This window comes from Symphalangus syndactylus, chromosome 19 (assembly GCF_028878055.3).
Source record: "Symphalangus syndactylus isolate Jambi chromosome 19, NHGRI_mSymSyn1-v2.1_pri, whole genome shotgun sequence".
Classification (NCBI taxonomy): Eukaryota; Metazoa; Chordata; class Mammalia; order Primates; family Hylobatidae; genus Symphalangus; species Symphalangus syndactylus.
Window position 1 is genome coordinate 82,014,719 of NC_072434.2, and position 22,169 is coordinate 82,036,887.

Consider the following 22,169-nt stretch of genomic DNA (forward strand, 5'->3'; position numbering starts at 1 on the left):
TTCTCCTGCCTCAGCCTCCCAAGTAACTGGGACTACAAGCGCCCACCACTACGCCCGGCTAATTTTTACATTTTTAGTAGAGAAGGGTTTCACCATGTTGGCCAGGCTGGTCTTGAACTTCTGGCCTCAAGTGATCCACCTGCCTCAGCCTCCCAAAGTGCTGGGATTACAGGTGTCACCGCGCCTGGCCAGTATAACTTCTTTACTTTTCTTTCTATGTCATTAGACCATGAGCACGTTTTTGCCCTGGATCTGTGTTAGTCATCTTTTACCTCTACTTTCAGACACATGGTAGTTGCCTAGTGAGTAATTATCGAATAAGTAAATGAATGGTTGAAAGCTTCTTAACACATATTACCAAATTGTTCTACATAAGTCTTGTACTAGTTTAAGTTGATTAGGAGGATTTGCACTTTACTGAATTCACCACCTACCAACATGGAGTGTCAGGACTCAAACAGTATGTTGTTTGGGCCATTTTATGTCCACATCACTCTTACAAATTTCTTTATGGGAAAGATATGGGTTTGTCCCATTTTATTAAATAAAATTTTAAAAATGAAAGCTTGTTTTCATAATAAAATATATACATTGAAGAAAATTTGTTAAATTGGGAGCCATAGAGAACAAAATTACCAAAAATTCCACTATTCTGAAGCTTTTAAATAAAAACCCTACTGGTGTTTTCCTATCTAAAAATAAACCATATGTTATCCTTCTTTCTTTAAATAATAATTACTTGTAGTATTTTCCTATTCATTAGTGGGCCTTTGAAAACCAAAATTTCAAAGGCTGAATGATGTTCATCTCACGAAAAAAAGTATATTTATTATCAAAACAGTATTCTAGAATTGTAAACGTAGCTATGGGAAACAGTTTAGGACATAAATATTTGTGCATATTACTAGACACTGAATATTTTAAAGGAAAGTATTTCAAATATGCAGAAAAGTTTAGGTATTAGTGAAACAAATATCCAAAGGTCAACTATACAGATATTTACAGCTATCCAATAACTTTCCATGTAGGCTAGGAACTCCTTCTGTGGATAAAGTGATCAGAAAAGAAATAGATGTTTACGATTTGAGGAGATGTTTCTATCTTGGTATCTCCTACTTTATGTTAAATGGGTGCTAGATTTACTAATTTCTGCTAATGCAGTTCAAGCTCTCTGAGATCTATTGTATTTACACCATGCTTTTTATTTGATTTCTTTGGGGACACTTGTTTAAAACAACTTTTCTTGACTATAGCTTTAAGAGCTGTCACAGCTGCAGATACAGCTGCAATTTTTTTTAGTTTTAACTAGAAACTCATCATTTACCCTTCCTTGAACACAGCTGGATATGTTCTTTTTTCCTGGTTGATGGCACTGTTATACAGCTATTCATTTGACTATATGTTGATGCATACAAACTGGGTGAAATCATTATGAATTATTGGATGTAATTTTTATCATCTTATGCTATTTTGGGGGTTATATATTGCTTTCACTGCCACTAATTTCAGTAAGAGAAAAGTGTGTAAATCATAATGACAGAGCTAACTACAATTCTTGTCAAAATTGTTGGCTTATTAGGATCCATTGCTTTTATGCTCTACAAATTAGAGGATCTAATTTGTAGTCTGCATTCCAATACTGACGTTTTTAGTGTGCTGCCTACTCGAACATTCATGTAAAACATTATAGGAAGAAATGAAGGCTGGGCACAGTGGCTCACACCTGTAATCCCGGCCCTTCAGGAGGCCAAGGCAGGCAGATCACCTGAGGTCAGGAGTTTGAGACCAGCCTGGCCAACATGGTGAAACCCCATCTCTACTAAAAATACAAAAATTAGCTGGACGCAGGGCGTGCACCTGTAGTCTCAGCTACTTGGGAGGCTGTGGCTGGGGAATCACTTGAACATGGGAGGCAGAGTTTGCAGTGAGCCAAGATCACAGCATTGTACTCCAGCCTGGGTGACAGAACAAGACTCCATCTCAAAAAAAAAAAAAAAAAAGTACATAAACACCCATCCCTGAAGAATATCATCTCATACCCCTTGTGAAAACAAAAATCTCATCTCCTTTCCAAAAAATACCATCTCATTCATTGTCTTGCCAGTCAATTCCAAAGAGCTCAAAAAAACAATTAACAAAGTTAGTATAGTTCCCCTTTTTGTTCAAAAGAGGAAAGATTTGCTAACTCTGACACACATGGGAAGAGCTTATGAAATATTTTATTGGATTTTGCTCTATTGTTCATTGCTATTGCATATAAATATGATTATATATATATAATTTGTGCATTATAAATATACCTCATTCATGCATAAATACATGCTTCATACATTAAACATGTATTTTTCCCCCATGCTTAGATCCAGTTTATTCCAGAAAAAAATCCAAAATTTTCTTCAACGATCAAAAGCAACTATCAGTAGATGGAAAACTTTTAAATTTTTGCATCCAATTCTTTTTTTTCTTGAGCTATGTATGAGGAAATCTATAGCTCAGACTGTGTCTGGTGTTAGTGCGTATCAAGCTCTTTAGCCAGAAGGAGGAGCAAGGCAAATGAACCACATCCCTTGGCACTTAGTTCCTTCTCACTTTCCCTATATGAGACAGTACATGCACTCCTGAGCAAGGAGACTGCAGGGTGCATATCTCTAGAATCCCCGGAGGACCAGGGGCTGCATAGCATTTACTTCGTCTTACAGAGTTAAGTCTGAGATGACAGAAGGGATTTATCTAAGGCCCACAGCTAGTAAATTATAATGTCAAGATCAAATCCTTGTTTTCTCACCCTTATGGGTAACATTTAATGTCATTGTTCCCTTTATTACCCTACTTTTTTCACCCTAGGGTGACAGCTCTCACAAAGTTCAGTCCTGGAACAATATGTTGGATAATTCCATACTGACAGGATCATATACTAATGGTACTAAAACTTTTGATTTTTTTTTCTTCCCAGGATTCATACCTGTGTGTAGCCTTGGAGTGGCTCAAGTGGGTAGGATGAACTTTGGAAAGGATGTCAGCACCTTGAAATATTTCACCATCTGTGGCTTACAAGAGGGCTATGAACCATTTGCCGTTAATACAAACAGGGATATTACCATGTGGCTGAGCAAGAGGCTTCCTCAGTTTCTCCAAGTTCCGTCAAACCATGAACATATAGAGGTTTGCTTTTTCTTTAAAAATCAGGCCATTTCTAAAAAGCAGGAAAAGAATATCTTTATACGCAGGAACTTCTGCTTAGACAATTATTGTGACTTACTTAAAATGATGACCTTGATGTGTTATATAGTAGTGGAATCTAAGCAAAGATGGTACTTTATACCAGCTATCAGTGGATGGGAAACTTTTAAATTTTTGCTTTCAATTCTTTTTTTTACCTTGAGCTATGTGTGAAGAAGTCTATAGCTCAGACTGTGTCTGGGGTTTGTACGCATCAAGCTCTTTAGCTAGAAGAAAGATCAAGACAAAGGGAACCACATCCGTTCTCATATTAGATATGTTACAAGTAGCTTGTTAGAATGATGAAAAATACTTTCCTTTTTATGTATGGGCAATGTCAGGCTGAATCTGAATATATAGAATTATAAGATAAATTTCCGAAACCATCTTTAGAAACAGAAGCAGAACTCTATGACTATATCCATAGCACAGTAATCTGTTTAATCATCTCTTACAAAATGATGCCATGTGTGGACCGCATTTGGGATTCTGAAAACGTGACATGACTTAGTCATCTTTAGAATCAGGAAATTGACAATGGTGATTGGAATGTGAACTATCGCTTCTTCATTTGCTAGGTGACCAGAATAGACGGCACCATAGACAGTTCCCCATGTTTAAAGGTCACTCAGAAGTCTTTTGGTTCTCAGAACAGCAACACTGATATCATGTTTTATCGCCTGAGCATGCCGATCGAGTGCGCGGAGGTCTTCTCCAAGACAGTGGCTGGAGGGCTCTCTGGGGCTGGTCTTTTTGGGCCCAAGAATGATTTGGAAGATTATGATGCTGATTCTGACTTTGAGGTTCTGATGAAGACAGCTCATGGCCATCTAGTGCCCGATCGTGTTGACAAAGACAAAGAAGCTACTAAACCAGAGTTTAATAACCACAAAGATTACGCCCAGGAAAAGCCCTCTCGTCTGAAACAAAGGTTACTAATTTATACGCTGTGATTTGAAATTGGTAGTTATGTGAGGAGGGTTACAGTCCAGAGTAAAGGGTCTCCTAGTGTAAATTTTTTCCTCCTCCTCCCCCTCCTCCTCTTCCCCCTTCTACCCCTTCTTCTTCTCCTCCTCTTTGTGCAAAGGATGCTATAGGGAAACATTAAGCAACCTGTTAGTCATCTAATTTGTTAGCGTAGATGCAATCTATCTCAAGAGTTACTTTTTAAGATGTCTGTATTTACATTCTTGCCTGAAACTTGCAGAGTATTTTCTCCAAATAGTATTTTTTATGGTGAAGGCGGCAAGTTATTTTAACATCCTTTCTTATACTAAATCAGAGTTTCTCAGTCTCAGCACTATTGACACTTTAGGCCAGACAATTCTTTGTTGAGGACACACCTTGGACGTTAAAGGATGCTGAGCAGCATCCTGACCTCCACCCACTAGATGCCAGTAACACTCCATCCCCCAAACTGTGAGAACCAAAAACATGTATCTCCAGATATTCCCAGATGTCCCCCAGGGAGCAAAATCGCCTAGGTTTAAGGCAACTCAATTGATTATATGCTCATATTTGAAGTAGACAGAACATTTTAATGTCGCTTATTGTTAGTCCTCTAAAATATTTCAGATTTTTGCTTAGAAGAACAAAGCCAGATTACAGCACAAGCCATTCGGCAAGACTCACCGAAGATGTCCTGGCTGATGATCGGGATGACTATGATTTCTTGATGCAAACATCCACGGTATGAGCTTGCGGCTTTTGTCGTTTATTTCTATTTGTCACTAATTATGCTTTACATCTCCAATAACACATACTGATTCATCATACTTAGTAACATTATTTTTAAAATGTCTGTTTCTATTTTTGGATATATTTTGGGGACCGAAAGTTTGAAAAACGTTTATGTATTATGATGGATATTATGCAATTCAAGAGCTATTTTAGGAAAAATATTTTTAATGGCATGCCTAATCTTAATTTTGCCATCCTGTTTCTTGACAAAATTGCAAATTACTCTTGAATTTTTCGACTACATATGATTTTCTTCATCTTACTGAATTGTCTAAAGGAAGATCGGTTATCATAATTTGTGAGAGATCAAGCTTTGCTCTCTTCCATTTTAAATTCTCAAAGCTACTTCTGCTAAAATGCTACATTGAAAAAATATTTAGTTGTGTTCATTGTAGAGTGCTCCCATATTTGAGTTTGATGTTCACATGCTCTGAACTATTTCTAAATGAGTTTAGGCCGGGTGCAGTGGCTCAAGCCTATAATCCCAGTACTTTGGGAGGCCGAAGTGGATGGATCACTTGAGGTCAGGAGTTCGAGACCAGTCTGGCCAACATGGTGAAACCCTGTCTCTATTAAAAATATAAAAATTAGTGGAGTGTGGTGGTGGGCGCCTGTAATCCCAGCTACTAGGGAGGCTGAGGCAGGAGAATTGCTTGAACCCAGGAGACGGAGATTACAGTGAGCCGACATGGTGTCACTGTACTCCAGCCTGGGCGACAGAGTGAGACTCCGTCTCAAAAAAAAAAAAAAAAAGAAAAAGTGAGCTTGAAGTGCCAAAATGTTATATGTCAGAGAAAGGAAAGGCCAAGAATATGCAAAAAGATGGGTGACAAGTATAAAAACCCAAACACTGGCCAGGTGCAGTGACTCATGCCTGTAATCCCAGCACTTTGGGAGGCCGAGGCAGGTGGATCACCTGAGGTCAGGAGTTTGAGAACAGCCTGGCTAACATGGTGAAACCCCATCTTTGCTAAAAATATAAAAATTAACTGGGTGTGGTTGTGCACACCTGCAGTCCCACTACTTGGGAGGCTAAGGCAGGAGAATCTCTTGAACCCGGGAGGCAGAGGCTTCAGTGAGCTGAGATCACACCACTACACCTCAGCCTGGGTGACAGAGTGAGAGTCTATCAAAAAAAACAAAAAGTGAACATAGATTTGTATACATGTATAAGCTTGAAGAATTTGAAGCTTCCCTATGCTTAATGGATTCATGACTTTATTACATACATATACTGTATATATGTATATATATATATGTATGTGTGTATATTACACACATGTAGCACACACGCACATATGCTCACCAGCATCAAAAGACTTAAATCATTTAGCACTTAGATCACATCTTTTCTCTCTTTCCTGTTATTTCTTATTTAATTGAGGATCTCTGGTAAAAGACGTTTCTTAGTTTGTAGTGTTAGTCCTTTGTGCCTACAATATTTTCATTCACCCAAACAGTTTTAAGCCAAGAAGTGAATTCTTAAGTCATTCACAGACTTAGACACGGTTAGGATTGCAGATCCAAGTTTTGTTTTGTTTAGTTTTACTTTGCCAATATTTGGTTTTGCTCTCTTCACAGTACTATTACTCAGTGAGAATCTTTCCTGGACAAGAACCTGCTAACGTCTGGGTGGGCTGGATTACATCAGATTTCCATCAGTATGACACAGGCTTTGACTTGGACAGAGTTCGCACAGTAACAGTTACTCTAGGAGATGAAAAAGGAAAAGTGCATGAAAGGTTGGTTTTCCTCAATTTTTTGCAAGAATGACATGTGAAAAAAATATTGGTGAACCTAGCTATTCCTTTTCCTTGTATTTTGTGACCAAGATATTTCTATTTATAGGAACAATATAATCAAGCCATTAATATCAATGTCGTTTTTGTTACTCATACAAACCAGTAAGGACTCTAAATGTATTAAACGTGCAAACTTTGTACAGTAAGAGCAGTGCAACCTTTTGGGGTAATGATCATATATTCCTTCAGGGAACATGACTACAGCTTGGGTTACCAATACTTAGCCTTTGTTTTAGGGATGAGAGATGGGTGAATGTGAGGCTTTTAACCAATGACTTGATTATAGATTTTGGGAACTGGCTATGTGGTGGGGAGAAAACTGTGAAGACAATGTGGGCTGGTAGTTTAGACCAGGTGGACGCATTTGAACTCGGACTGAGGAGAAGTGGGTTCTTTCCTCAGCTTTGCCATTGACTCGCTGTGTGGCTTTGGGTAAGTCAGTTACACTTTCTGTGCCATCTTTTTTTCATTTGTAAAACAAACCAAACTCAAACCAAACCTTCAAAAAAGTGAAGAAGGCCATCTTCCTTGCAGAATAAGACAAGAGAAGATCTGACCATTGGCTTCTACCTTTTGTGCCCATGCATCCTCTCTGATCTGCTGTGACAGGTCTCAGAAAGAGTCCTTTATAATGTTGCTTTTCTTCTATACTTGCACCATCATTTTTTTGGGAAACTCACTTTCCTGCCCTTGGGTTGTAACATATGAAGCATAATGGACTTAGCATTTGCAATGGGGGCCCAGCAAAAATCTCTAATGAAGAGCTCTTTACATAAGTTTGGGACAAAAAAAACCACGTCTCCAAGAATATTCTTTGGGGGCCACACTTAATTTTCAGGGATGGCAACAATATAAGTAAAGAAGTCAATATAGGGATGGGATAACTGAAAAGATGATTTTGTTGGAGGAAATGGAAGATAGGGAAGGGTCATTGGATTTTACGTACATAGTGTGAAGAAATGCAGCCTACATTTGATTACTCAAAAACTGATTTATCTCAGCCTTTTTGTTCTTTCCTTTCTACTTGACTGGCTTTAGGCTTTTTTGCTGGTTTTGTTAATATGTTAACTGTACAGTGGCAGAGAAAGAGAATGCTAATAAGGCTCAGATTACTGAACTTTGTTACCATCTCTAGTAAAAGCTTTAGGGAAGGTGAAAATCAGGTGGCATTTGTGGTTAACATCACTGGGTTTTTGTTTGTTTGTTTGTTTTTTGTTTTTTGTGTGTTTTTTTTGCAGATTCTAATTAAGTCTGTCTCTCAGATCACTGGGAATTGTCCAGAAAGGGGCAAAATTTTAGCCAAATTTTAAATATATCAAATCACTGAAGGCTTATGTAGAATTTGGCTAAGGACTTTGATAGTGTTTGGAAACAAATGCTTCTCATTTCAAAACAAGTGTAAAAAAAAGAAAAAAAAAACTAAAAAAAAAAAAAAATCCATGAGATGAAAATTACAAATTTGGATGATTTTTAAATAGTTAAACTTTTTTGAACCCAGAAAAAGGTCTAGTTTGGTTTGAGTTTTTGGAGAGAAGGTGCAGGTCAGTTCTTACTTGGTTCCAACTTGTTGACCTGTCTTCATTAGGTGTGAAATGTAGAGACGTATAAGACCTGATTCAGAACGTCCACTGCAGTCAATGGAGTTTTGCTCAGAATCACAGAATCGGGCCCATTGTGCACCTCTCCCATTACAGCATGAGCTTGTTGCTTGCGCAGCATAATTTAGTTAGTTTGCAAGATATACCTGCTTTCTCTTTTATCTGTGGTTGTACAAAGATAAAAATGTTCTTTTGAAATTCAGCATCAAACGCAGCAACTGCTATATGGTATGTGCGGGTGAGAGCATGAGCCCCGGGCAAGGACGCAACAATAATGGACTGGAGATTGGCTGTGTGGTGGATGCTGCCAGCGGGCTGCTCACGTTCATTGCCAATGGCAAGGAACTGAGCACATACTATCAGGTACGTGGTCAGTGATGATATCAGGCTTCTAGGGAGGAAGACTTTTTTCCCCCATTAAAGGCAAACACAGTTTGTAAGATCAAAAAGTAAAATAGACACATGTACGTGTGCCCCTGGTCTGAAAACCAGCCAAGCAGACCTGCCCCCAGCAAGCCCTCCCCATAGCTGTCCCAGCCACTGCACTCCTGTGACCTGAGAACCACCTTGGTGGCCTTACCCCAACAAAGCTGCACAATCACCACCACAAATGCCTGTAGCCAGACCACTCAGGCACTTGCAGATGCTGCTGACATAAATTACAGCTGAAGAATCTGCACAGATACTACACTACTGCATCCGCCCAGAACCAAAACCAGTGTATCCTACCCAACCAGTACCCTAGAAACCATCTACGGGAAAAAATATTTTCCTACAGAAGCTACTTCATAAAGTTGGAAGAGGCTACTGTTTTACCAGAGGAACAGACATCAAAGGAACACAAGAAACATGAATGGAAGGAAGCATGACTCCTCCAAAGGAACACAATAATTCTCTAGTGACAGATCCCCCTCCCCAAAATAAATTTACAAAATGCCTGAAAAGAAACTCAAAATAATGATCTTAAGGGAACTCAGTAAGATACAATAAAATGCAGATACTTCAAAAAGATCAGGAAACCAATTCGTGATCTGAATGAGAAATTTAACAAATACATGTAGTAGGAAAGAACTAAACAGAAATCTTGTAACTCAAGAATTCAATAAATGAAATAAAATATACAACTGAGGATTTCAACAACAGACTAGATCAAGAATAAAAAAGACTTTATGAACTTGAAGACAGGTCTTTTGAAATAACCCATCCAGAGGGAGTAAAAGAAATAAAAATAAGAAAGAAGGAAAAAAGCCTATAGAATTTATGGGATGCCACTGAGCAATGGAGAAAGGCACAGAAAACGTTTAACAAAATAATGACTAATAACTTTCCACGTCTTTGGAAAGATATGGACATCCAGATCCAGGAAGCTCAAAGGATCTCAAGAGAATCAACCCATAAAGGTCCTTTCAAAACTGCATTATAATCAAACTGTCAAATATCAAAGAAAAAGAGAGAATTCTAAGAGCAGTGAGAGAATAGCACCAAGTCAAATCCAGTACTTGGATTTCCATTTGACTATCAGCAAGTTTCTCAGCAGAAACCTTGAAGGCTAGGGAAATGAGATGATATATTCAATGTGCTGAAAGAACACTATGTTCTTTCAGCCAAGAATACTATGTCTAGCAAAGCTATCCTTCGGAAATGAAGGAAAAATAGAGTACTCCACAGATAAGCAAAAGCAGAATGAATTCACCACCTCTGGACCTGCCTTAGAAGAAATGCCTAAGGCAGTGCTACACCTGGAAGCAAAAGGATGGTAATTGCTATCATGAAAACACGAAAAAGTATAAAACCCATTCGTAGAAGTAAATTTTAAATCAAACTCAGAATACTGCAGTACTGAAATGGTGCTATGCCAAATCTTTCAAACCTCTAGTACTCTAGTATGAAGGTTAAAAGTCAAAATTGTTAAAAGTAACGACAGCTACAAGTAGTTGTTAAGGAACACACAATATAGAGAGATGTAAATCAAGGCATCAGAAATATAAATTGTGAGGGGAGGGTAAAAGTCCAGAGTTTTGTTTTTTTTTTTTTTTTTAGACAGAGTCTTGCTCTGTCGCCATGCTGGAGCTCAATGGCATGATCTTGGCTCACTGCAACCTCTGCCTTCTGGATTCAAGCAACTCTCATGCCTCAGCCTCCTGAGTAGCTGAGATTATAGGCATGCGCCACCACACCCAGGTAATTTTTGTGTTTTTAGTGGAGATGGGATTTCACGATGTTGGCCAGGATGGTCTCGATCTCCTGACCTCATGATCCACCCACCTTGGCCTTCCAAAGTGCTGGGATTACAGGCATGAGCCACCACGCCTGGCCGGTCCAGAGTATTTTTATGCGACCAAAGGTATCAGCTTAAGATAGTCTATTATAACTACAATATTGTTTATCTTAGTTTCATAGTAACCACAAAGAAAAAATTGCAGCAGTCACACTAATGAGAAAGGGAAAGGTATCAAAGCTTAGCACCACAAAAAGGTACCAAACCACAAAGGTAAGCAAGAGAGAAGTAAAGAAATGAAGGATCTAGAAAACAATGAACAAAATGTTAGGAATAATTCCTTACCTATCAATAATAACCTTGAATGTAAATGGATTAAATTGCCCAATTAAAATATATTAGAGTGGCTACATGGATAAAAAGCAAGACTCAACTATATGCTGCCCACTAGAGATTCACTTCACCTGTAAGGACAGACATAGCCTGAAAGTGAAGGGATGGAAAAAGATTTTCAATGCAAATGGAAACTGAGAGTGAGCAGAAGTAGCCACACTTAGATAAAATAGACTTAATTCAAAAAATGTGAAAAAGAGTCAAAGAAGGTCATTATTTGATTAAAAAAAGGATCAATTAAGAGGATATAGCAATTGTGAATTTATATGCATTCAACACTGGAGCATCCAAATATATGAAGTATGTTTTATCTAAAGGGAGAGATAGGCTTCAATACAACAATAGTAGGGAAATTCAACACCCCACTTTCAGCAACAGCAGATAATCCAGACAGAAATTCATCAAGGAAACAGGAGATTTAAACTGCACTCTAGACCAAAGGGACATACTAGACATTTACGGAACATTCTGTGCAACAGATGTATAGCTGAAGAATACACATTATTGTCAACTGCTCATGGGGCATTCTCCAGGACAGATCATATGTTAGACCACAAAATAAATCTTTAAATATTTAAGATGATATCATATATGTTTTCTGATAACACTAGTATAAAACTAGAAATCAATACTGAGAGGAACTGAGAAAACCTTATGAATACATAGACATTAAACAACATGCTCCTTAATAACCAGTGGGTAAATGAAAACATTAGAAAAGAAATTAAAAATTTTCTTGAGACAAACAAAAATGGAAACACAACATACCAAAAGCCATGGGATACAGCAGAAGCAGTTCTAAGAGGGAAGTTTACAGTATTAAATGCCTACATTTAAAAAGTAAAAAATAAACCACCTAATATTGTACCTCCAAAAACCACAAATACAAGAACAAACTAAACCCCAAATTAATAGAAGTAAATAAATAATAAAAATTGGAACAATAATAAAACAGAGACTAAACAATGCAAAAGATCAATGATACAAAGGGTTGGTTTTTTGAAAAGACAAAATCAATAAACCTTTAGCTAGACGAAGAAAGAGATGACTCAAATAAATAAAATCAGCATTGAAAAGAAGACATTACAACCTATACCACAGAAATACAAAGGATAATGAGAAAATATTATGAAAAATCCTATGCCAACAAACTGGATAACCTAGAAGAAATGGATAAATTCCTAGATGTATACAACCTACCAAGACTGACTTATGAAGAAATAGAAAATCTGAGCAGATTAATGGTGAGTGAGGAAATTGTATCAATAATGAAAAGTCTCCATCAAAGAAAAGCCCAGGACTAAATGGGGGAAAAGTTGAAAGCTTTTTTTTCTAAGGTCTGGAACAAGACAAAGGTGCCCACTTTCACTACTTCTGTTCAACATAATACTAGAAGTGCTAGCCAGATAATTCGGCAAGAAAAGGAAATAAAAGTCATCCAAATTGGAAAAGAAGTCATCAAATTGTCTCCGTTTGTAGATGACATGATCTTATATATAAAAACCTTTAAAAGTTTACCAAAAAACTGTTAAAACTAATACATTTAGTAAATTTGCAGGATACAAAATCAATGTACAAAAATCAGTATTTCTTTACACCGGTAGTGAATGTTCTGAGAAAAAAAAACCAAGATACAGTCTCATTTACAATAGCTTTAAAAATCAGTTATCGGCTGGGCGCAGTGACTCACGCCTATAATCCCAGCACTTTGGGAGGCCGAGGCGGGTGGATCATCTGAGGTCAGGAGTTCTAGACCAGCCTGGCCAAAATGGCGAAACCCCACCTCTACTAAAAATACAAAAAAATTAGCCGGGCATGGTGGCAGGCACCTGTAATCTCAGCTACTGGGAAGGCTGAGGCAGGAGAATCACTTGAACCCAGGAGGCAGAGGTTGCAGTGATCTGAGCTCCAGCCTGGGTGACAGAGCGAGACTCCATCTCAAAAAAACAAAAAAAAAATCAGTTATCTAGGCATACATTTAACAAAGGAGGTGTAAGATCTCTACACTAAAATCTATAAAACATTGGTGAAATAAGTTTAAGAGGACAGAAATAAATGGAAAGATATCTCATGCTGTTGGATTGGATGGATTGGAAGAATTAATATTATTAAAATGTCCATAGTACAAAAAGTAATCTACAGATTCAGTGAAGTCCCTATCAAAATACCAATGACATTATTATTCTATTATAGAAATAGAAAAAAAATTCTAAATTTCTTATGAAATCACAAAAGACCCCAAGTAGCCAAAGCAATCTTGAGCAAAAAGAATAAAGCTGGAAACATCACACTACCTGAGTTTAAAATACACGAAGCCATAGTAACCAAAACACTACCTGAGTTGAAACTAAACCACAAAGCTATAGTAACCAAAACAGACATATAGACCAATAAAACAGAACAGAGAGCCCAGAAACAAACCCATCTATCCATAGCCAACTAATTTTCAATAAAGGTGCCAAGAACACACATTGGGGAAAGGACAGTTTCTTCAATAAATGGTACTGGGAAAATTGAATATCCACATGCAGAAGAATGAAACTGGACCCCTATTTTTCACCACATACAAAAATCAACTCAAAGTGGATTAATGTAGGACCTGAAACTATGAAACTACTGGAAGAAAACATGGGGGAAACACTTCATGACATTGGGCTGGGTAAGGATTTTTTGGACAAGACCTCAAAAGCACAGGCAACAAAAGCAAAAATAGACAAGTGGGATTATATCAAACTAAAAATCCTCTGCACAGCCAAGGAAATAATTAACAGAGTGAAAAGACAACCTACAGAATGGGGCAAAATATTTGCAAACTATACATCTGATAAGGGATCAATATCCAGAATATATAAGGAACACAAACAACAATAGTAAAAACAAACAATCTGATTTAAAAGGGGGCAAAAGACCTTAATAAAGATTTCTCAAAAGAAGACGTACAAATGGCCAACAGGCATATGAAAACATGCTGAGCATCACTAATCATCAGCAAAGTACAAATCAAAACCACAATGTTACCTTATTCCAGTTAAAATGGCTATTATCAAAAAGACAAAAGATAATAAGCATTGGCAAGGATGTTGAGGAAGAGGGAAACTCATGCACTGTTGGTGGGAATGTAAATAAATATAGCCATTATGAAAAACAGTATGGAGTTTCCTCAAAAAATTAAAAATAGAACTACCATATGATCCAGAATTCCCCGTACTGGGTATATATCCCAAGGAAATGAAATCAGTATGTGGAAGGGATATCTGCAGTCCTATAATGATCACAGCACTATTCACAATAGCCAAGATAGGGAATCAGCCTAAGTGCCCATCAATGGATGAATAAGTGAAGAAAATGTGGTATGTATACATAATAGAATACTATTTGGTCATAAAAAATAATGAGAACCTGTCATTTGCACCAATATGGGTGAGCCTGAAGGATATTGTGTTAAATGAAATAAGCCAGACATAGAAAGGAAAATACTGCGTTGCTCACTCATATGTAGAATCGAAAAAAGTTAATCTCATGGAAGTAGTGAATAGAATAGTGGTTATCAGAGACTGGGAAGGGTAGGGGAAAGTGGGGAAGAGGGAGTGGATATCCAATGGCTATAGAGTTAACATTAGAAAGGAAGAATAAGTGCTGGTGTCCTGTTGGGCAGTAGGGTGACTATAGTCAATCATCAAGTATTGTATATCTCAAAATAGCTAGAAGAGAGGATTTTGTATGTCCACCACAAAGAAATGAAAAATGTTCAAAGCGATAGACATGCTAATTACCCTGATTTGATCATTATACAATGTATGCATGTATCAAAACATCATATTGTATCCCATTAAATATCTACAATGTGTCAATTAAAAAACAGTAAATTAGGAATTAAAAGAAAATGGAAAAAATTGAATTAATTATGTATGTTTACTTCTGTTAAGTAATGACAATGCCATAAGCCCTTCAGAGTAAACAGAGTATGTTCCCCCAGCAGTGTTCACATAGTAATGAAATAAGCTAATTCTTGAAGGAGCACATCAATCAATATGCAAGAAAGGAAAATCTCTGGGCTCCTTCTGTAAAGTATTCCTTTGTTGTTATAAAGAAAATATTTTTTCCCTTGTCTTCTTTCATTACTAACATTATTAAATTCATTTGTGTATTTCAGGTGGAGCCGAGTACAAAATTATTTCCTGCGGTTTTTGCACAAGCTACAAGTCCCAATGTTTTCCAGTTTGAGTTGGGAAGAATAAAGGTAATAAAACTCACTCCTAGTATTATATTTGTATTATTTTCTATTAGGACATAGCATTTATTTATTCTGAAATAAATTCAGTATATTAGTACTGATATGAATCAAATAAATCATTCTTTCAAGAAAAAATAGCCATGCTTGAAAATGTCTTTCAGGTCACAAGGGTAACATAATAATTAAAAAGTGTTTCTCTTTAGTTATCATATGTATATTATTCAATAAAAGCCCTGTTCAATAAAAGGTCTATAGAAAAAAAAATGCCAGATTACACACATTGCAGGAATCATTGAACTCATAGGTGAGCTAATGAATGGACTTAAAGATCTGAAACCATGCCACCTACAGTAGTGGTATGTATGGAATACTCCAGTAACATAAATGAAAGAACAACTCAGTTGGATGGGTTGGATCAGCCAAAGCTCAAAGAAGAGGTAACATTTAGTTTGATTACTAACTGTCAAATAGGAGCTCTTGGGGTACATTTATTAGGAGAGGTCATTCTAGGTAGAGGGTGAGAAGAAGCAAAAATATATAAGAGTGAACATGCTGAAGGTTAAGGAATTCATTGTAACTGTAACAAAGGATGCCTTCCAGAATGTGGCTGGAGATTAAGATGGATAAAAGGTAGAACAAGTCCAAGTTGAAAAGGTCTTCTGTGCCATGTGAAAAGGTTAGCACCTATTACATAGACAGGGGAAATCCATTGGAAATTTGAAGAAGGGGATTGAGCATAATGAAACTTGTTTTGGAAAAATATGTTGTTATCAATGTGGAGGTGGGCAAGAATGAGAATAGTGAGTAGCAATGAGGTGTCAATAATTTAATACTGTCTACATGGAAGACAGTGATTAGAGCCATGGAAGTCAGAATGAAAAATGATAAATGTGAAAATACTTTATAGAAGAAATGAATACGCGAAGGCCTGCGATGGGTGTTGACGTGATGCGATTTCTGCCCGGTGCTCTGAATGTCAAAGTGAAGAAATTCAATGAAGCGCAGGTAAACGGCGGGAGTAACTGTGAATCTCTTAAGGTAGCCAAATGCCTCGTCATCTAATTAGTGATGCTCATGAATGGATGAACAAGATTCCCACTGTCCATACCTACTATCCAGCAAAACCACAGCCAAGGAAACGGGCTTGGCAGAATCAGCGGGGAAAGAAGACCCTGTTGAGCTTGACTCTAGTCTGGCACAGTGAAGAGACATGAGAGGTGTAGAATAAGTGGGAGGTGCCCGGCACTGCCCCCAACCCCGTCCCCGGGAGGGGGCGGGACGGGGTCCACCAGCCTTTGCAGGCCGCTGGTGAAATAACACTACTCTGATCATTTTTTCACTGACCCGGTGAGGTGGAGGGGCGAGCCCCGAGGAGCTCTGGCTTCTGGCACCAAGTACCCGGCTGCACGCACATGCCAAATTGTAAAGACCATCGATGCTAGGAAGAAACCGCATCAACTAACGAGCAAAATAACCAGCTAACATCATAATGACAGGATCAAATTCACACATAACAATATTAACCTTAAATGTAAATGGGCTAAATGCTCCAATTAAAAAACACAGACTGGCAAATTGGATAAAGAGTCAAGACCCATCAGTGTGCTGTATTCAGGAGACCCATCTCACATGCAGAGACACACATAGGCTCAAAATAAAGGAATGGAGGAAGATCTACCAAGCAAATGGAAAACAAAAAAAAAAGCAAGAGTTGCAATCCTAATCTCTGATAAAACAGACTTTAAACCAAGAAAGATCAAAAGAGACAAAGAAGGCCATTACATAATTGTAAAGGGATCAATTCATCAAGAAGAGCTAACTATCCTAAATATATATGCACCCAATACAGGAGCACCCAGATTCATAAAGCAAGTCCTTAGAGACCTAGAAAGAGACTTAGACTCCCACACAATAATAATGGGAGACTTTAACGCCCCACTGTCAACATTAGACAGATCGAGACAGACAGTTAACAAGGATATCCAGGAATTGAACTCAGCTCTGCACCAAACGGACCTAATAGACATCTACAGAACTCCCCACCCCAAATCAACAGAATATACATTCTTCTCAGCACCACATCTCACTTATTCCAAAACTGACCATGTAGTTGGAAGTAAAGCACTCCTCAGCAAATGTAAAAGAACAGAAATTATAACAAACTGTCTCTCAGACCACAGTGCAATCAAGCTAGAACTCAGGATTAAGAAACTCACTCAAAACCACTCAACTACATGGAAACTGAACAACCTGCTCCTGAATGACTACTGGGTACATAATGAAGGCAGAAATAAAGATGTTCTTTGAAACCAGTGAGAACAAAGACACAACATACCAGAATCTCTGGGACACATTTAAAGCAATGTGTAGAGTGAAATTTATACCATTAAATGCCCACAAGAGAAAGCAGGAAAGATCTAAAATTGATACCCTAACGTCACGATTAAAAGAACTAGAGAAGCAAGAGCAAACACATTCAAAGGCTAGCAGAAGGCAAGAAATAACTAAGAGCAGAGCAGAACTGAAGGAGACAGAGACACAAAAAACCCTTCAAAAAATCAATGAAACCTTGAGCTGGTTTTTTAAAAGATCAACAACATTGATAGACTGCTAGCAAGAATAATAAAGAAGAAAAGAGAGAAGAGTCAAATAGATGCAATAAAAAATGATAAAGGGGATATCACCACCAATCCCACAGAAATACAAACTACCATCAGAGAATACTATAAACACCTCTACACAAATAAACTAGAAAATCTAGAAGAAATGGATAAATTCCTGGACATATACACCCTCCCAAGACTAAATCAGGAAGAAGTTGAATCCCTGAATAGACCAATAACAGGCTTTGAAATTGAGGCAATAATTAATAGCCTACCAACCAAAAAAAGTCCAGGACCAGACAGATTCAGAGCCGAATTCTACTAGAGGTACAAGGAGGAGCTGGTACCATTCCTTCTGAAACTATTCCAATCAATAGAAAAGAGGGAATCCTCCCTAACTCATTTTATGAGGCCAGCATCATCCTGATACCAAAGCCTGGCATAGACACAACAAAAAAACAGAATTTTAGACCAATATCCCTGGTGAACATCAATGCAAAAATCCTCAATAAAATACTGGCAAACTGGATCCAGCAGCACATCAAAAAGCTTATCCACCATGATCAAGTGGGCTTCATCCCTGGGATGCAAGGCTGGTTCAACATACGCAAATCAATAAACGTAATCCAGCATATTAACAGAACCAAAGACAAAAACCACATGATTATCTCAACAGATGTAGAAAAGGCCTTTGACAAAATTCAACAACCCTTCATGCTAAAAACTCTCAATAAATTAGGTATTGATGGGATGTATCTCAAAATAATGAGAGCTATTTATGACAAACCCACAGCCAATATCATACCGAACGGGCAAAAACTGGAAGCATTCCCTTTGAAAACTGGCACAAGACAGGGATGCCCTCTCTCACCACTCCTATTCAACATAGTGTTGGAAGTTCTGACCAGGGCAATCAGGCAGGGAAAAGAAGTAAAGCATATTCAATTAGAAAAAGAGGAAGTCAAATTGTCCCTGTTTGCAGATGACATGATTGTATATTTAGAAAACCCCATCGTCTCAGCCCAAAATCTCCTTAAGCTGATAAGCAACTTCAGCAAAGTCTCAGGATACAAAATCAATGTGCAGAAATCACAAGCATTCTTATACACAAATAACAGACAGAGAGCCAAATCATGAGTGAACTCCCATTCACAATTGCTTCAAAGAGAATAAAATACCTAGGAATCTAACTTACAAGGGATGTGAAAGACCTCTTCAAGGAGGACTACAAACCACTGCTCAATGAAATAAAAGAGGACACAAACAAATGGAAGAACATTCCATGCTCATGGATAGGAAGAATCAATATCATGAAAATGGCCATACTGCCCAAGGTAATTTATAGATTCAGTGCCATCCCCATCAAGCTACCAATGACTTTCTTCACAGAATTGGAAAAAAATGACTTTAAAGTTCATATGGAACCAAAAAAGAGCCCGCATTGCCAAGTCAATCCTAAGCCAAAGAACAAAGCTGTAGGCATCATGCTACCTGACTTCAAACTATACTACAAGGCTACAGTAACCAAAACAGCATGGTACTGGTACCAAAACGGGAATATAGACCAATGGAACAGAACAGAGCCCTCAGAAACAATACCACACATCTACAACCATATAATCTTTGACAAACCTGACAAAAACAAGCAATGGGGAAAGGACTCCCTATTTAATAAATGGTGCTGGGAAAACTGGCTAGCCATATGTAGAAAGCTGAAACTGGATCCCTTCCTTACACCTTATACAAAAATTAATTCAAGGTGGATTACAGACTTAAATGTTAGATCTAAAGCCATAAAAACCCTAGAAGAAAACCTAGGCAATACCATTCAGGACATAGGCATGGGCAAGGACTTCACGTCTAAAACACCAAAAACAGTGGCAACAAAAGCCAAAATTGACAAATGGGATCTAATTAAACTAAAGAGCTTCTGCACAGCAAAAGAAACTACCATCAGAGTGAACAGGCAACCTACAGAATGGGAGAAAATTTTTGCAATCTACTCATCCGACAAAGGACTAATATCCAGAATATCTACAAAGAATGCAAACAAATTTACAAGAAAAAAACAACCCCATCAAAATGTGGGCAAAGGATATGAATAGACACTTCTCAGAAGAAGACATTTATATAGCCAACAGACACATGCAAAAATGCTCATCATCACTGGCCATCAGAGAAATGCAAATCAAAACCACAATGAGATAGCATCTCACACCAGTTAGAATGGCAATCATTAAAAAGTCAGGAAACAACAGGTGCTGGAGAGGATGTGGAGAAAAAGGAACACTTTTACACTGTTGGTGGAACTGTAAACTGGTTTAACCATTGTGGAAGACAATGTGGTGATTCCTCAGGGATCTAGAACTAGAAATACCATTTGACCCAGCCATCCCATTACTGGGTATATACCCAAAGGATTATAAATCATGCTGCTATAAAGACACATGCACACGTATGTTTATTGCGGCACTATTCACAATAGCAAAGAGTTGGAACCAACCCAAATGTCCAACAACGATAGACTGGATTAAGAAAATGTGGCACATATACACCATGGAATACTATGCAGCCATAAAAAATGATGAGTTCATGTCCTTTGTAGGGACATGGATGAAGCTGGAAACCATCATTCTCAGCAAACTATCACAAGGACAAAAAACCAAACACTGCATGTTCTCACTCGTAGATGGGAATTGAACAATGAGAACATCTGGACACAAAAAGAGGAACATCACACACCAGGGCCTGTTGTGGGGTGGGGGGAGGGGGGAGGGATAGCATTAGGAGATATACCTAACGCTAAATGACGAGTTACTGGGTGCAGCACACCAACATGGCACATGTATACATATGTAACAAACCTGCATGTTATGCGCATGTACCCTAGAAGTTAAAGTATAATTAAAAAAAAGAAGAAGAAATGAATAGGATTTAACAATGAATTGGACTAATAGAATTTGTAGATGAATTCAGGATCTCAAGGAGAGTGAGAATGAATGATTGATTTAAAATTTTAGTTTGGACAATTTGGCCATGCTAATGAAAAATGCAGAAGAGCTTGTTGAAATTCAGGAAAAAAGGTTGAACTTAATTTTGCAATTGTAAAATTGAGGTTCCAGGCACACATTGGAGTGAACAGAGTAGATAGTTTTATTAGGCTGGCTTGGTGACCTTGGACATCTTTCTTAAATTATTTGAGCTCAGTTTCTGCGTCTATAAGATGGGGTTCACAGTATCTGTTTTATGGAGTTAATATAATTAAACAACTTGAGCAATGCTTTATACATGGCATACAGCAAATTTATATACTCAACAAATTTATATACAATATATGTATGTATGCATACCTATATACACATATGTATACACAATTGTGCTAAAAAGAGCTATGCTGGAGATTAAAATTTTCATCATCAAGAAATCAGTTGTAATTCATCTTTGAGTGTGAATGGAATATTTGAGGGCAGATGTAGAGAGTGGGAAGCGATGGCTGAGGAGAGAGCCTGGTTGTATCAACTAAAAAAGAGGAACCTATGAGATAGGCTGAGGGCAGAACTGTCAAGAATGTTGGAGAAGAACTGAAAGAGACATTTTAGTAGATGCCAAGTGAGGATGGAGTTTTCTAAACAGGAGTGGCTAACAGCAGATGCCATAGATGGACTAATGCAACTCGGACTAAAGGAATCCCTGGCTTTTGTTAATGAGGAGGGCTTCGGTGGCCTTGCCAGAAGAATTTCAGCAAAACAATGGGAGAGGGGCTGGTCTCAGTGGCTCATGCTTGTAATCCCAGCACTCTGGGAGGCAGGAGGATCACTTGAGCCCAGAAATTTGAAACCAGCTTGGGCAACATAGTGAGACTCCATCTCTACAAAAAATAAGCAATTATTTTAGGCAGATGTGGTGGTGCACACCTGTAGTCCCAGATCCTGCAGAGGCTGAGGTGGGAGGGTCACTTGAGAGCGTACACGTGGAGGCTGCAGTGAGCCATGATTGTGCTGCTGCACTCCAGCCTGGGTGACAGAGGGAGACCTTGTCTCAATTATTATATAAAAAAATGATGAGAGGAGCCATGTGACAGTGAATTCAAGATTGGAAATGAGAGAAAGGAGGCAGCAAGTTCAGACTGACCGTTTTTTTGTTTGTTTGTTTGTTTTTTTGTTTTTTTTTACAAAATTTGACAAAGAGTGGTAGTTTCTCAGAAGCCTGACTGATATATTCAATCCTCTATTGACTATTGACTTCTGCTGACATTTTCATTGGCTGACTAATAGCTATCACAAATTGAATGCATCCAGACTGGACTGCTCGCTCTCTTCTCTTCTCTTCTTTTCCTTTCTTCTTTCTCTCTTCTCCCCCTCC

General features: G+C 38.0%; 1 protein-coding gene across 1 annotated transcript in view; it reads left to right on the forward strand.

Moving 5' to 3' along the window:
* The window catches only part of RYR2 (ryanodine receptor 2), a 784,036-nt gene that overhangs the window by 537,872 nt on the left and 223,995 nt on the right, over positions 1-22,169 (forward strand). Inside the window, exons 30-35 of the mRNA XM_055233438.2 lie at positions 2,954-3,162; positions 3,798-4,150; positions 4,795-4,909; positions 6,541-6,701; positions 8,563-8,722; positions 15,124-15,210. Of these exons, the coding sequence (XP_055089413.1) occupies positions 2,954-3,162; positions 3,798-4,150; positions 4,795-4,909; positions 6,541-6,701; positions 8,563-8,722; positions 15,124-15,210 (1,085 nt within the window). The remainder of the gene's footprint in view (positions 1-2,953; positions 3,163-3,797; positions 4,151-4,794; positions 4,910-6,540; positions 6,702-8,562; positions 8,723-15,123; positions 15,211-22,169) is intronic.